Source organism: Phocoena sinus, chromosome 11 (assembly GCF_008692025.1).
Source record: "Phocoena sinus isolate mPhoSin1 chromosome 11, mPhoSin1.pri, whole genome shotgun sequence".
Lineage (NCBI taxonomy): Eukaryota > Metazoa > Chordata > Mammalia > Artiodactyla > Phocoenidae > Phocoena > Phocoena sinus.
In genome coordinates, this window is record NC_045773.1 from 43000873 (window position 1) to 43018453 (window position 17581).

Consider the following 17581-nt stretch of genomic DNA (forward strand, 5'->3'; position numbering starts at 1 on the left):
CAAATTCAACAACTTCTAGCTCTTTTAGGTCTGTTATCTCTAAATATAGTGCTTTTACTGGGAGAAGGTCAAGGTGGCGGAGTAGGAGGATGCTGAGCTCACCTCCCCCAATGAATACACCAAAAATACATCTACATGGGACTTCCCTGGTAGCGCAGTGGTTAAGAATGGGCCTGCCAATGCAGGGGACACGGGTTTGAACCCTGGTCCAGGAAGATCCCACATGCCATGGAGCAACTAAGCCCATGCGCCACAACTACTGAGCCTGCGCTCTAGAGCCCATGAGCCACAACTACTGAGCCTGAGTGCCACAACTACTGAAGCCCACACGCCTAGAGCCCATGCTCCACAACAAGAGAAGCCACTGAAATGAGAAGCCCATGCACCAGAACTAGAGAAAGCCCGCGCACAGCAACAAAGACCCAATGCAGCCAGAAATAAAGAAACAAATAAATTTATATTAAAAAAAACATCTACATGTGGAGCAATTCTCAATGAAAACAAACTGGACACAAGACTGTAAAGAAAGATCCACACAGAGTCAGAAAGGAAGGAAGGAGAAGCAATCAGGTTGGGACTCCCTAGTTAGGGGCACAGAAGAGAGGGATATCGTGGGCTTGGAGATCCTCCCTGGGGAGTGAGGGGTTTGAATCACATATTGGGCACCCCAGTCCTGGGGTCCAACACCAGGAAGACAAGTTCTCTTAGCTGGTTTGAAAACCAGTGGGACTTACAGGAGGGCTGTAACAAACTGAGACTCTGCTCATGAAGAACATATGCACATGCTTGCTTAATCTCAGGAATAAGGTGGATGCCCACTCTCACCACTTCTATTTAACATAGCATTGGAAGTCTTAGCCACAGCAATCAGCCAACAAAAAAAAACCTAAAGTCATCCAAATTGGAAGGGAAGAAGTAAAACTATCACTATTTGCAAATGACATGATACTATAGATAGAAAACTAAAGTCTCCATCAGAAAAACTATTTGAGCTAATAAATGCATTCAGTAAGATTTCAGGATACAAGATTAATATTCAGAAATCTGTTGCTTTTTATATACTAATAATAAACTATCAGAAAGAGAAAGCAAGAAGACAATCCCATATAAAATTACATTGAAAAGAATAAAATACCTAGGAATAAACTTAACCAAGGAGGTAAAAGACCTATACTCTGAAAACTATAAAACACTGATGAAGGAAACTGAAAATGATATAAAGAAATGGAAAGATATACTGTGTTCATGGATTGGAAGAATTAATGTTGTTAAAATGTCCATCCTACCGCAAAGCAATCTGCAGATTTAATGCAATCCCTATCAAAATAACCATGACATTTTTCATAGAACTAGAACAAATAATCCTAAAATTTATATGGAACCACAAAAGACCCTGAAGAGCAAAAGCAATCTTGAGAAAAAAGAACAAGCTGGAATATCATGTTCCCTGACCTCAGACTACACTACAAAGCTACAGTAACCAAAACAGCATGGTATTGGCACAAAAATAGACACAGATCAATGGAATAGAATACAGAGCTCAGAAATAAACTCACGTACTTATGGTCAATTAATCTACAATAAAGGAGGAAAGAATATACAATGGGAAAAGGACAGTCTCTTCAATAAATGTGATGGGAAAACTGGACAGCTACATGGAAAAGAATGAAATTAAAACATTTTCTCAAACCATATACAAAATTAAACTCAAAACAGATTAAAGACCTAAATGTAAGACCAGAAACCATAAAACTCCTAGAAGAAAACATAGGCAGAACACTCTTTGACATAAATCATAGCAATATTTTTTTGATCTTTCTTCTAAGGCATAGGAAGCAAAAGCAAAAATAAACAAACTAATTAATCTTAAAAAGTTTTGCACAGCAAAGGAAATCACTGACAAAATGAAAAGACAACCTACTAGATGAGTGAAAATATTTGCAAATGATATGACCGATAAGGGGTTAATATCCAAAATATATAAACAGCTCACACAACTCTATCAAAAAAAACAAACAACCTGATTAAAAAATGGCAGAAGACCTGAATAGACATTTTTCAAAGAAGACATACAGATGGCTAACGGGCACATGGAAAGATGAAGAACAATGCTGTTAGAGAAATGCAAATCAAAACCACAATGAGATACGACCTCAAACCTGTCAGAATGGCTACGATCAAAAAGTCTACAAATAACAAATGTTGGCAGGAATGTGGAGAAAAAGGAAGACTCGTACACTGTTGGTGGGAATGTAAATTAGTGCAGCCACTGTGGAAAACAATATGGGGTTCCTCAAAAAATTAAAAATAGGGCTTCCCTGGTGGCGCAGTGGTTCAGAGTCCGCCTGCCGATGCAGGGGACACAGGTTCATGCCCCGGTCTGGGAAGATCCCACATGCCGCAGAGCGGCTGGGCCCGTGAGACATGGCCGCTGAGCCTGCACATCTGGAGTGCTCCGCAACAGGAGAGGCCACAACAGTGAGAGGCTCGCGTATCACACAAAAAAAATAGAATTACCATATGATCCAGCAATTCCACTGCTGGGTATATAGCTGAAGAAAATGAAAACACTATTCAAAAAGATACATGCACCCTAATGTTCATAGAAGCATTATTAACAATAGCCAAGATATGGATGCAACCAAAGTGTCCACCAACAGATGAATGGATAAAAAGATGTGGTATAAAAAAGAATGAAATAATGTCATTTGCAGCAACATGGATGGACCTAGAGATTATCATACTAAGTGAAATAAGTCAGACAGAGTAAGACAAATATCGTATGATATCACTTATGTGGAATCTAAAAAAATGATACAAATGAACTTATTTACAAAACAGAAACAGACTCACAGACTTAGAAAACAAACATGGCTACCAAAGGGGAAAAGGTCGGGGGGAGGGATAAGTTAGGAGGTTGGGATTAACATATACACACTACCGTACATAAAATAGATATTCAAAAAGGACCTGCTGTAGAGCACAGGGAACTATACTCAATACTCTTTAATAACCTATATGGGAAAAGAAACTGAAAAAGATTAGATGTATGAATATGTATAATTAAATCACTTTGCTTTACACCTGAAACTAACACAACATTGTGAATAAACTATACTCCTATATAAAAAATAGAAAAGATGTGGTGTATATACATACAATGGAATATTACTCAGCCATAAAAAAGAATGAAATTTTGCCATTTGCAACAGTGTGGATGGACCTAGAGGGTGTTATGCTAAGTGAAATAAGTCAAACAGAGAAAGACATATACTGAATGTTATCACTTATGCATGGAATCTAAAAAATGAAACAAATGAATATAACAAAACAGAAACACGGGCTTCCCTGGTGGCGCAGTGGTTGGGAGTCCGCCTGCCGATGCAGGGGACGCGGGTTCGTGCCCCGGTCTGGGAGGATCCCACATGCCGCGGAGCGGCTGGGCCCGTGGGCCATGGCCGCTGAGCCTGCGCGTCCGGAGCCTGTCCTCCGCAACGGGAGAGGCCACAACAGTGAGAGGCCCGCGTAACGCATAAAAAAAAAAAAAAAAAAAAAAACAGAAACAGAATTAAATATATAGAGAATAAACTAGTGGTTTCCAGTAGGGAAGGGGGGAGGAGCAAAATAGAGGTAGGGGATTAAGAGGTACAAACTACTATGTATAGAATAAATAGGGGACTTCCCTGGTGGCGCAGTGGTTGAGAGTCCGCCTGCCGATGCAGTGGACACGGGTTCGTGCCCTGGTCCGGGAGGATCCCACGTGCCGCGGAGCGGCTGGGCCCGTGAGCCATGGCCGCTGAGCCTGCGCGTCCGGAGCCTGTGCTCCACAACGGGAGAGGCCACAACAGTGAGAGGCCCGCGTACCACAAAAAATAATAATAAATAAATAAATAAATAAATAGGCTACAAGGATATATTACACAGCACAGGAATATAGCCAATATTTTACAATAATTTTAGAGTATAATTTATGAAAATATTGAATCACCATATTGTACACCTGAAACTAATATGATATTGAGATTCAACTATACTATAATTTTTTAAAATGCTTATCCTGGTATTTGATTTATCAGTTTTAGTCTTTGTTGACTAGCTTTCTGCTGTGGTAGATAAGGGTTTTCCAACATCCCACCCTACCTCACCACTACTTATATCACTCTTCATGGAAAATATCATGGCCTGTGTCATTGGGTCTCCTGCGTCAGATACATTTTTTCTTGGCTCTTTCGTATTGCTCTTTCTAAGTTTTACTCCCTCATTTTTCTGGACCAAACCTCAAGTAGCTTTTTAGGAAGACTGGGTGATCTTTGCACATATGGGTATATCTTTACTCTGCCTTCACAGTAGAGTTACAGTTTGACCAGAAATAGAATTTGGGGTTGAACATAGTTTTTCTTCAGAAACATAAAATCACTGCTCAGCTATTAACCCTATGTTGTTGTTGAGGATTCTGATACTGTTCCTTTGTGGGTAACCTTTTTCTCTTTGGTTTTCAGATCTTTTTCCCCAAAGGTTCTGAAATGCCATGATAATGCACCTGAGATGGTCCTTTTTCATTCATTGTGTTGGCTACTTTATGGGCCACTGAGGTATTTGCATCTTTAATCCCAGGGAAATTCTCTGTATTATCTTTGCTAATTTCCTCCCTTTTGCTTTTTCTGTGCTCCATTTCTGGAATTCCTACTTAGTCAAAAGCTGAAACTTCTGGATTGATATTTATTCTCATATTTTCTGTCTCTTTCATTGCTTTATCTTTTAATTCTATATTGATTTTTTCTATTCTCCCCTTTGCACTTCTCACCACTATCCTACACGTGCATTTGCACAGACACATACATGCCAACACCCCTCTTCAATCCACAAGTCTTGTTCTTTCTGTCTCCTAAACGTCTTTGGGATTCATCCATCCATTTCTCTTCATCTCCACTGAACAGCTTCGTGACTCTCATCTGTATTAACATAGCCTCCTAAGTGGCTGCTTCATCTACTCTATCCATCCATTCTCCATGTAGCAGACATAAGTGAGTTTTAAAAGTATCTAATCTGATCAGGTCTTGTTTCCTTTGTGATTGAGGTCAAAATCCTCAGCAGTGATGGGCTACCAGGTCCTGCATGGTTGGCTCCTGTCTCCTGCCCCTCTGCCTAACAAGCTTCTGGGCTTCTTACTATCCCCGCATGTCCTCATGTCCTGAGGCTTTCATCCTTGCTATTTGTACCATCAGGAATCGTTTGCTCTATCTTCTCATCCACCAGAACTTCCCACTCATGCTTCAGATCCATGTTGTAGTCACCACTCAGTCAGTCCTCAGAGGAGGCAGTGAGTAAAGGCTGAAAACCAGGCCTGGGCCCTGAACAGAGGCCCGTCTGGGAAGGTGACCTCAGATCTGCCATCTCCTTGGAAACTACCACGTTATGATCAGTGTCGAAGGTCATGTACTAGGAGTTCGCTTACTGTAAAACTCCTGAGCTTTGAGACTATACCTAGACTGAGAGAGCTGTGACTGGCACACAGTTGGAAACTAAGGCTTCTGCATCTGTATGTTTAGATGGCCCACCCCACCTTGGATTTTGCTTATAGTTACCATACCTGCCCTGCATGGATGATGGATCAAAGAAGCACTGTTGTGACAGCTGTTGGGCTCCTCATTGAATGAAAACGATGTAGGTGCAGTATGTCCTGCCGAGGATCATTCTAGAGAGCTCAATAAACCCTGTATTAAAACCTAATAAGTCTGTGAGTTTGACCTAATCAGAATCTGTGACCACCACGAGAAGACGTCCTTAATTTTACAGGCAGGGTTACATCTCTGTTATCTCTCTCAGCATCTACAGGTCTTTCTTTACAACATTCATCACACTTTCAAGAATTTACTGTACATCTCTGTTGCCTGAAAGATGTCAATTCAAGAGGGCAGCACTCCTTTGTTTGTACTGGATTCCTAGGGCCTAACACAGAGCTTGGCACAACGTTGGCCCTTGATACCTATTTGTTATTGAGAGATAAATGTCGTCTATTTCATCAAAGTGCCTAGCATATTATCTTAATTTGAAATACACTCAATAAACCTTCACTGAATGAATCTCTCACCACAGAGAGTACTAATATCCTGGAAGAAGGAACAGTATCCCCAAAGGGTCAGAGGGCTACTAACTGTTGAAGTGAATGTGTATGAACACACATACAACAGTGTGTGCAATTAGAGGCAGTGGGGGTCACAGATCAACAAACAGAAGACGTGTGCTGAGATGTCTTCCATCAGGGCCATGTCATTGAACAGGAAATACGTCTAGATGGGGCTTTCAGTCACAACATCCTTTCTTACCTTGATGGCCTTGAATATCCGCTCCATAATGTCAAAATATCCCTATGTTTTCAGTAGGTTTCTCATCAGATACAAATTTCAATATAATTTAGGAGAGAGAACTGCTTTAAACACTTGGAAATAATTTTTAATTTAGTAATGCACATCTAAACCTGTTTAGAGGGACTTCTCTGGTGGCGCAGTGGATAAAACTCTGTGCTCCCAGTGCAGGGGCCTCGGGTTCATTCTCTGATCGGGGAACCAATCCCACATGCATGCCGCAACTAAGATTTCGCACGCCACAACTAAGGAGCCCACGTGCTGCGACTAACGAGCTAGAGAGCCGCAACTAAGGAGCCCGCCTGCTGCAGCTAAGACCCAGCACAACCAAATAAATAAATATGTTAAAAAAACCAAATAAAATAAACTTTCTTAGACACATGAAATAGTAGTGTTTGAGAACTACCACCACTGCTTCTACAAGTCATTAGATAAAGACTGTCTGCCACATCACTTCAAGAAGATAGAATGAAGAGTATAACATCTTACCCGCTCTCCATCCATGTGCCACATATTCTGAATTCAGTGGAATCTTTCTTTTCAAAGCAATCGTCTGAGAAGGAAATAATTATAAATTCAGATTTGAAAAAACAACATTGAAAGAAAAAGAATAGCAAATATGCCAGATTATGCTTGAAACAGATGGTTCAGAATCCTCCAAAATGACCAAGTGATCAAAGTGATCTCAATGAAATGATCCAGAGAGGAACTAGCGCCTAAGCCCTCAGGAAGATGCAAGAGAAAAAGAGGGAAAAGGAGAAGGAAGGAGAAATAAGAGGAGTAAGCAGTAACACCACCACCACTTTGCCTCTCAGTACATAGAACTGAACCAGAGACCACCCCTAGGAGAAGCTGGACACAGGGTCAGCCCATGAGAAGCTCATAAACCAGGACAGTCATGGAGAAAGTATGGCCACATAAAATTCAGGACACATGAAATTGATATAGGGTTGACCTCAGAGTGGAGAGGGTGCAACATAAAAGGAGCAATATCATTGAAGAAAATACTTGGGTGGGGGCAGGCATTGTGGGAAGTTGCTGGTCCCCTTTGGCCAAAGCCAGGCACTCTGAAGACTTCTGCAAAACATGACAAGGAAGTGGGCAGAGATGGAAGATGACACCACTCCTGTAGATGTGGCTTCAGGATTTTACTTCTTCATGGAAACCCAAAGAATGAGTCAGTTCTCTAGAAATGCATCTGCCCACTTGAGAACCCTAGAGGGGACAAGTCATCCCTTGATCCTAAGACACTCTGTAATGCAGATCAGCAGACATATGAGTGGGGATAAATAAAAGCTAACCATGCACAAACCAAGGAGTGAAAGGTGGGGTGTTTACCTTTATAGTCAGAGCCACAGTCTTTCCTCACACATTTCTGGTTCAGATTTCCCATGAAGAGCTGCTGACCTACCAGGGTGAAGATGCTGAGGCAAAAGAGAGTCAGGATCATCACATCGACAAGCCTCTTCACAGAGCGCAGCAAGGCCCCAACAATGACCTTCAGACCTGAGGAAGCGTACAGATGTGGGGAGAAGCCCCCCACTCACACACACACACCAGACACAGGCAAGGAACAGAGAGGGAGCAACAAGGCCTCAAAAGTTGTCTGACTGCATGCTGGTATCAGAAACTGGCCTGACCTAGGATTCTGAGGCATAAACGCTGTGCCTTAGAAGCTACGGGTCATCAGAGTGGTCCACTGGTCTAGGACTCGGCCTCTTTATCCTGCTCTACAGATGCCACAGGGTTGCTCTGAAGGGCAAGTGAGAAGACTTTGAGCAGAAACATGCCACAGAGACACAAGACATAACTTGAGGACAGTTGTGCAGGCACCTCCACGGCTGGGGGTCACAGGCAGCATTAAGGCCAAAGTGAGGCCTCCTGAGAGAAGGAGCAGAGCTGTATTTCACATTTGGTAGCTATTACCTACTATAAGGTACAGGAGGTGCCATGAGATATAGCTAAATTGGGGGGTCAGGGAGCTGGAAGAAGGAGCTTTGTCTGGACCCAAATAATAAGATGTCTTAGGAAAAGAAACTCAGATTACTACTTATTATAAGGGTTTTAAAAAATTCATTCAAGAAATATATTTACCAAGCACCTACTATGTCCATGGTACACTGTCAGGCTGCCAAAGTTACAAAATAAAAAGGACATAGTCTTGCAGTCTGTTGGTAAATGTTTAAAATCAGCTCTTGCGGGGAGGGGAGACAGAGAAAGTCTTCATGTGCAGCATTTACAGATGTCCTTGTTTGCTGAATTCCGGAGTGTAGATCCCTCTTCTCCCTCCATACACCCTTCTCCCCCAGCTGTTTTCAAGCTACCAACATGACGTCCCTGGATGCAGAGTTGGAAAAAGATGTGCACAGTCTGCTGGGGAGTTGGAACAAGTCAGTCCCAGCACAACACTGAGTCACAGGCTCTGCTCTCAGCACAGCTGGAGAGATAAACCAGCAGATGGCATCGGTAATGTGTGGGATGACACTAAGTGACAAAGTTTCGGTTGATCAGCATAAACCATGAATGGCAGACTTGAGAACACAAAGCAGCATCTGATGGGAGGCCAAGCCCACAGCAGATGACCTTCCACCAAGGATGATGCCACATGAGGAGGAGACTTCAGGCCAAGCTGGGACATCCACTGGATTCACCAGTGCACTTATGTTCATGCCAAGATCACGTTTCCCCTGCATGGTCAGGGGCACCAAACACGAAAATAGTGTAACCTCATCTACGCCTGATTTTTCATCTGTAACAAGAGGCTCGAGTCTTCTCCAAAGCAAGATGATTTGGATGAAAGATAGCTGTGATTCCTGAATTATTCTTACATAGTCCCATAAAAGATTGTATCTCATACTCTTCCTTCCAAAAAGCATCCAGGGATCTCACGCGTTTCATGAGTCAAAATGGAGAGTATGTTCACCTGCTTAGAGATGAGGAAGGGAATATGAAAGCTGCTAAGTGTCTCCCTGAATGTATATTTTACCCAAGCGAAGTATGAGGGACTCAGCTCAGGCATAAAGCCCCTAAATCTACCTGGGAAACCAAGGTCCACCTTGCAAAAGAGGAAGAGAAAGAGTGGCATGTTCTACGTAAAGTGTCCTCTGACTGCCAGCTGCTTATCACTATGCAGTTGTTCTTCTGGAGTTTCCAAAAATAACCCACTGCCTCTGTATGAAAAAGATCCAAATTGCCTGGAGTTTTGATAGAAGAGACTAGAAGAAGAAGGGAAGAAGAAGGGGGGAAGGAAGGAGTCCAGAGGGAGAATATTTTTTAATAAAGTTTTTTTTGGTAAAGGAAAGAGAGGAAAGGGGAAGGAGAAGACTGTGCCATAATAACCTCATTTCTGATAAACTGGAATTCATATTTACAACCCCGTCCTTGGCTTCATCCTGATCCACAGAGCTCCTTCCTTGCCTCGCTTCCAAGAGACCACTTTTGCTCTCTTTCCTCCTTTACTGGTGGCTCTTGCTCATCTCCTTTGCTGGTTTCTCCTCTCTCCCCTCCCCTTTAAGGTCTACAGTGCCTGGGACTCAGTCCTTTGTCCTCTTCTACTTTCCGTCTATGCTCATTTTCTTGGTAATCTCATCAGATTCCATGGCTCTAAATATCATCTACAGGCTCATAATCTCCAAAATTATATCTGTGGCCCTGGAACTCCAGCCTCACATATCTAATTGCCTACTTGGTACTTTGACTTGGATGTCTCACAGCCATCTCAAACAGAACACATGCAAAGCTGATTCCTAATCTGACCCCCAAGGCCTGCTTCTCTCACAGACTTCCTTTTCTCATTCAGTGATGATTCCAACTTTCCAGTCCCTCAGACAAAAAACCTTGACTCATCCTTTACTCTTCTTTTGCTCATATCATGTATACAATCAACCTGTCAGGAAGTTCTGTTTCCACCTTCAAATTTACACAGAATCTGACCACCATTCACCAACTCCTCTTCCACTGCCTGATCTGAGAGCACCACCACCTCTTGCTTGGATTATGGCAGTGGCCCCCTGTGTCAGTTTGGGCCCTCTGAGAAGCAGACACTTTGAGACCAGATTGCAAGAGATTTCTTGGGGAAATGCTTGTGAGGAATAATCTGGAGGGAGTGAGTGGAGGGACAAAGAGAGCCTCAGACTGTGACACAGGGCTGACACCTGGGAAAGGAGATCAGGAAGGAAGCAGGATAGACAGGAAGTGCCTCAGACTGCAGTGCTGCTGTGAGACAGTCTCACCCTGGTTGCTGAGGAGCCGCTGAGCCAAAGTCCCACATAGAGGAGTCCCATACCCTTCAGGGGTGGGCCTGCACTAGCGGCCCCCACATGCAGGGAAAGCGTGATCTTGGCATGAACATGAATGCAGTGGTGAATCCAGAGAGGGGGCAGCGGGGACCATTAGTCAACTGCACTCCCTGCAGCAGGAGATCTGAGCAGCACATTTCCATGGTGACCAACATGCCTCCTATCTGGTCTTCCTGCTTTGCTTTGCTCCCGCACATTCTGTTCCCCACACAACAGCCAGAGTAATCCTTTTAAAGCCTGGGTCAGGTCATGGCTCCTCTGCTCAAAGCCCCTGCATGGCTCCCATTCCTCTCAGAGCAAAGCCCAAGTCTTCCCGGTACTTAGGTGCCTCCCCTTCACCTCTGTGGTCCCTCCTCCACCACCTGGCCCCTCATTCTGTCTGCTCCAGCCCCACCCACATGTTTTATAGTCCTCGGTCTGTAGACTGGCTGCTTCCTATGCTCAGAACACTCTTTCCCATATATCTGCTTGTGAAACTCCCTCACCACCTTCAAATCTGCTCACATCTCACCTTCTCAATGACACCTATCCTAACCACCCCACTAAAACTGCAACCTGCTTCCATGAACCCCCGTGACTTCCAAGAGCCACCACATCGCCTACTTTTCCATTTTATTTTTCCATGGCATATGTCACTTTCCAGCACGCTATATAATTTACTCATTTATTATAGTTACTGCTTAAGTCTGTCTCCCAACCCCCCACCTAGAATGTAAACTCCATGAGGGCAGGGACCTTTGTCTGTTTGCTCATTGATATATCCCAAGCAGCTAGCACAGTGGATATTAGGTGCTCAATACATATTTGTTGAATGATCAAATAAATGAATAAAGCAGAGTTTGTTAGTTTGTGGTTTACATGACATATTGAGAAATTTTAACTATTCTCTTCCGCTAAGAGCCAGTGTTGAAAGTTAGAGTGACTTACCTGAAATTACTGAAATTGCTTTCAAAGCTCTGAACACTCGGAAGGTACGCAGGGATGACAGACTGATGCTGCTGTCCTTGATATATGGTGAATATGATACAAACCTACAAGACAAAGCACAAGGAAAGTCCAGGCTTGTTCAGGCATGCGTCTGCCCTGCACATCTCCACAAAGGTCACAAGTAGGCACAGCCTGAGGTGTGTGTCCACCAGAATGAAATCTGCAACCTCCCCTTCCAATCCCACCTTCATGTCAGGACCTGGCAATACCACTAGTGCTCTATTGCTATGGACCCTATGGACCACAGATTGCACAGGAGGCTGCTCTCAGCTAACCTTTACACTTGGACATAGATGAGAATTCCTTGAAATAGTCACTGCAGTTGTGGCTACATCCATGGATAACAGAAATCAACTTAAACATTTACTGACTTGCTATCAAGTTCCAGGCCCCAGTACACTTCCATAAGGTCTCACCAGGTGGCCAAGCCCAGAAGGAACCTAGGCGGTCTGGCTCCAGAGCCCACATACTACACCATCTCTCAATAACCAGGAGCACCTGACCATTGACCTTCAAATGTAAAACTCTGAAATTAATACTAACTACTTCAAAGGGCTTTCATGAATATTAAACAGAAAAATATATGCAAAGTGCTTAAGACAATGGCTGGCACAAATTAAATAAGGTTGGGTTTATTATTATTGTGCTGGCAATGGGCCATTGCCCCTCTTGCTTTTTATTTTGCTGACTCATGAATTTGGAATCTCATCATTCGGATGCCAAATTGATGCCCTCTCCTTCAGGAAGAACTTCAACTCTAACCTCATGCCATATACAATAACTAACTCAAAATGGACCACAAACTTAATTAAACATAAGAGCCAAAACAATAACACTTCTAGGAGGAAACATGAGAGAAACTCTTTGTGACCGTTCAGTAGACAAAGATGTTCTAGACCCCTTAATTCCTCCTCCATGCTCTAACAGCTGGAATCATGCACAGCTCCTATGCTAGCACTCACTGTTGCAGGTTATAATGGTCATTAAATGCCTCACTTCCCCTCTGACCTGCGAGCTCCAACAGGGTGAGAACCATGCATGATATATTTTTTTTCATTATCACAAGCCCTATATCTGGCACAGAGCCTGGCCCCATAACAGGTCAGTGTTTGGTAAATAAATGGCTGAAAAAGTAAGATCATGAGTGTTGGCCTAGAAATGGATTTGTGAGGAATTCCCTGGCAGTCCAGTGGTTAGCACTTGGTGCTTTCATGGCCATGAGCCTGGGTTCAACATCTGGTTGGGGAACTAAGATCCCACAAGCCTCACGGTGAGGCCAGAAATGGATTTGTGTGTGTGAAGGCCTCTGGTCAGTTGGCTACGTGGTGCAGTTCAGTGTCAACCAGCACTGCACTCACAGTTCTAGGCTTTACTTGGCTGCACTCAGCCAGTCATGTGGATCTACACAGGGCCCTGCTGGAAGCCAAGGGGCTTCTTTCCCACCCCTAGTCTCTTTGGTAAAAATCTTAACATTCTTACGCTGTTGCAATGACAATGGAGTCCAGCCAGTTCCACGGATCTCGAAGGAAAGAAAACTCATCCAGAATAAAACCTCTTGCCAATATTTTAACTAATGTTTCAAATATATAAATCCCAGTGAAGATATACCTACAAAGCAAATCATTCAGAACAAGAAGAAATATGATAAGCTATGTGAAAAAGAGAGAACCCATTTGTCTGATATGACCTTCATGAGGTCAGATTCCATTTTAATGTGACATTTAACATTCTTGTCTTAGCAAATCAGAGTTCAGAAAGGTAAGGTCCTCAAGCAAGTTCTGGTATTTGGGATTTCTGAGAAAGAGCCCCATGGATAAAGTTGTAAAGCTGCTTTTAAACACCTAGCTTCACAGCCATATTCTTGAGAGAAGCTTCAGCCAACATGGACAGTCTTTTCAACAAACGGTGTTGGGAAAGCACAATATCCACATGCAAAAGAATGAAGCTGGACCGTTACCTTATACCATGTACAAAAATTAATTCAAAATGGATTAGAGCTAAATGTAAGACCTGAAACTAGGGACTTCCCTGGTGGTGCAGTGGTTAAGAATCAGCCTGCCAATGCAGGGGACACCAGTTCGAGCCCTGGTCTGGGAAGATCCCACATGCCACAGAGCAGCTAAGCCCGTGCGCCACAACTATTGAGCCTGCGCTCTAGAGCCAGCGACCCACAACTACTGACCCCACATGCCACAGCTACTGAAGCCCACGTGCCTAGAGCCCCTGCTCAACAACAAGGGAAGCCACTGCAACGAGAAGCCCGTGCATCGCAACGAAGAGTAGCCCGTTTGCCGTGACTAGAGAAAGCCCGCGCACAGCAACGAAGACCCAATAAATAAATAAACAAATAAATAAATAAAAATGTTGTGAATATTTAAAAAAGACCTGAAACTATAAGACTCCTATAAGAAAATATCTGCAAATCATATATCTGATGAGGTTAATATTTGGAATATATGAAGAACTCCTACAAACTCAACAACAAAAAATTAAATAATCCACTTAAAAATGGCCAAATGACTTGAATAGACATTTTTCCAAAGATTACATACAAATTGCCAACAAGCATATGAAAAGACATATGAAAAGATGTTCAATATCACTAATCATCAGAGAAATGCAAATCAAAACCACAATGAGATATCACCTCGTACTCATTAGGCTGGCTACTTTTTTAAAAAAAGCAGAAAAGAACAAGTGTTGGTGAGGATGTGGCGAGATTAAAACCCTTGTGTACTAGTGGTGGGATTGTACCATGGAAAATAATATGGAGATTCTTCAAAAGATTAAAAATCTAATTACCATATGATCCAGCAATCCCACTTCTGGGTACATATACAAAAGAACTGAAAGCAGAGTCTTGAAGAGATATTTGCACACCCATGTTCACAGCAGCACTATTCACAATAGCCAAGAGGTAGAAGCAACCCAAATGTCCATTGACAGATGAATAGATTAATAAAATGTGGTATATATATATGCAATGGAATATTATTGAGCCTAGGAAAACAAAGAAATCCTGTCACATGTGACAACATGGATGAACCTTGAGGTCATATACTAAGGGAAATAAACTAGTTTAAAAAGACAAATATGGTATGATTCCACTTACAGGAAGCACCTAGAGTAATCAAATACACAGAGACATAAAGTATAATGGTGGTTTCCAGGGGACTGGAGGGGAGGGCAGAATAGGGAGTTATTGTTTTATGAGTACAGAGTTTCAGTTTCGCAAAATTAAAAGAGTTGTGGAGATGGAGAGTGGTAATGGTTGAACGTCTGTGCGAATGTACTTAATACCATTGATCTGTACACCTAAAAGTGATTAAGATGGCAAATGTGATGTAATGTGTATTTTACCACAATTTTTAAAAGAACTATTTCCATTTTATTCCTTTAGTCCTTCATCATGTTCTGCCTTCTAATTTATTTCCCTTCTTCCCCTTCCTCCTCCTCCAAAAGACAATACTCTAGCTCTCTTGCTATAATCCCAATAAAAATATGCTTGGTTGGTGCACGCACACACACACACACACACACACACACGCTGGTCCCACATCTGGGACAGAAACAATGATTTTGAACACTCTGCTGGTTCAGAGTAAAAGAAGAGGACCTTTTCTGGTAGAATGTCCAACCATTGTTAGCCCTCAAAGCTAAAGAACTAAGGTCTTGGGAACGCGAAGAATCCCAAAGCAGCTAAGTCCAAGAGCAGAAATGGTCATGAGGCTGCCTTGGGCAAGAGCTACTTCTGCTTCAGCTTTTTTCTAAACTGCTCACCTTTTAGGTGACAAATAAACACAGAAGGTTAATTAATGTCTGCCCTTAAATGCCATCTTTTAAACTCAGGTATAATTTATAAAATTATAGGTATTTTGAAAAAAAGGCTATAATTGCAGATGTGTGGGATTCTGCAAGTCTTCATCTAGATCTCAAGCAAATGAGACAGCCACCTCTGACTGCTATTTCTGCCTAGCCATTTAGCCTTCCACCTCCCACCCTGCCATTCTCTCTTTTCCAGCAGAAGCCTGCCAGTGGTGGGACATGTGGACCAAAATGACATCTGCTATGGAGTACAGCCATGCCCACCAGCAGGAAGCAGGGCTTGAGATCTCCATGATAGGGAGACCTCAACCCACCAGGCAAATCAGGCCCTCTGGGGTGTGTCACTGTCAGTTCAACCATAGTTAGGGTGTCCAGTCAGGGCCATGGTTGTCTAGCTAGTAAACCCATTTCTAAGACTCTATTCTAAGAAAATAATGATTTTTTTAAAGTAGCTTTATACCAAAAGATGCTTGTTGCAATGCTATTTATAGTAGTAAAATACGAGAGTAGTTAAGTAAATTATGGTATAGTCACCTGATGAAATATTGTATAGGCATCAAAATGGGCTCCTATTAAGCCTACATAAGGACAAAGAAGACCACTTAAAACTAGACATAAAATCTGTATGTGTGCTGTTTATTACAAATGTAAGTTTAAAAGGCCTTTAAAGACAATTGTAAGTGTACACATACAAAAATGAAACTGACTCTGCCAGCATTTGTGCTGGGGATCTGGGATTATGGGTGACTTTTTCTTCTCTCCACAGCTAAAATCTGAGGTAATCATAATTCTTTTAGGTTTATTTGCTTAAAAACATAGGACAAATGCACGCAGGACAAACACTTACTCCGCACTCTCAGTATCTACGTTAACGCTGTCCTTCCCACGAGTCATGGCCATGAACACGCAGTTGATGATGACGGTGCAGATGATGAACATGCTGAACAATGTGACTAGGGCCGTTAAGGCAGCTACCCTGCAGGATGGCATGTGTCATTAGTTATTGTAGTTGAGGCTGTGGGGGTCCCTGCAGGGCCCCTTTTCTGCAGGAGCATCTGTCCTCTAACTGTGAGCGTTGGCTGAGAACAACCCACAGCTGTCCCCTCCCTTGAAGAACTGTCCTCAGCCTGAATGGCAGCCTCCTCACCCTGGAGGGCTACACTCCCTTTCCACATGTCTGACTGACAGATTTACAGAAACCGGGCCTCTGGCTTTCAGACGGGGCAGCTCTGTGATAGATTCATGCTCTGGAGATCCCCGTGGCTCCGGCTGATGTCTGATGTGGGCTCAGCTGAGACCCTGTCCTTGCTTGGCTTCTCCTTTTGCTCCATGCTGTTTCCCTTTTTCCTTTTCCAGAGAGCACTCCCCCACTAAATCACTTAAATAAGAATCCCATCTCAGGCTCTGCTTCTAGGGAACCCAACTTAAATAGATATTCCTTCCCGTTTTCCTGAGTACTTCCGTCTACCAACCCACGTCTTTTCCACACCCCCCTTCCCCCCATCTAAAACTGCCTGGTGTCTCCTCACCCCCTGAAAATCTGGACTTTTAACACTAGAAAGTGTTTCTAAAAAAGCTTTAAACACTGTAGTTCTAGCACGACTCATTTATCAGCTAAACACAGTGCACAGGTTGACAGTTTACCCTTTATTTGGGTCTCAACTTAGATGGTCCTTTCTTCAGGAGGCCATTCTTGATACCTGCAAAGCACAACAGAGCCTCTCCACACTCCCACTTCCAGACTGCCCATCTCACTAAGAAATTGCCTGCCTTTTGACCTGTCTCCTCTGAGGCCACAGGATCCCAGACAGGTGCCAGTCCCAACACAGCCCTGCCATACAGCAGGGCCACTCACCCAGTATTTCTTAAAAGAATAAGCTATTTCCACTCAACAAACATGTGAACCCCTAGGGCTTCTGCACACTTCACATGACCTGGACTTGGTAAAAGAAGCAACAAAAGGATATGAATGGACTGAAATTCTAATGGCTAAACTTCTGATTGAATTGAAAGGCCCAAAAATGAACAAGGCACGTTTGGCACTGAAGCGGTAGATTGTTCTCTTTTTGTTCAACACCATAAATGTCTGCAAAAAAAAACAAACAC

The 17581-nt window shown here is 43.0% G+C and overlaps 1 protein-coding gene across 5 annotated transcripts in view; it reads right to left on the reverse strand.

Moving 5' to 3' along the window:
* SCN11A (sodium voltage-gated channel alpha subunit 11) overlaps window positions 1–17581 on the reverse strand; it is a 130296-nt gene that overhangs the window by 49581 nt on the left and 63134 nt on the right. For all 5 annotated transcript variants that reach the window (XR_004352264.1, XM_032649419.1, XM_032649418.1 and 2 more), the window contains exons 6-11: window positions 17443–17561; window positions 16323–16424; window positions 13130–13258; window positions 11591–11694; window positions 7704–7871; window positions 6855–6918 (exon numbers count right to left, since the gene is read on the reverse strand). Coding sequence is in view for 4 of the 5 variants with exons in the window: in XM_032649419.1 (XP_032505310.1) it covers window positions 6855–6918; window positions 7704–7871; window positions 11591–11694; window positions 13130–13258; window positions 16323–16424; window positions 17443–17561 (686 nt within the window). In the remaining variant the exon portion in view is untranslated. The remainder of the gene's footprint in view (window positions 1–6854; window positions 6919–7703; window positions 7872–11590; window positions 11695–13129; window positions 13259–16322; window positions 16425–17442; window positions 17562–17581) is intronic.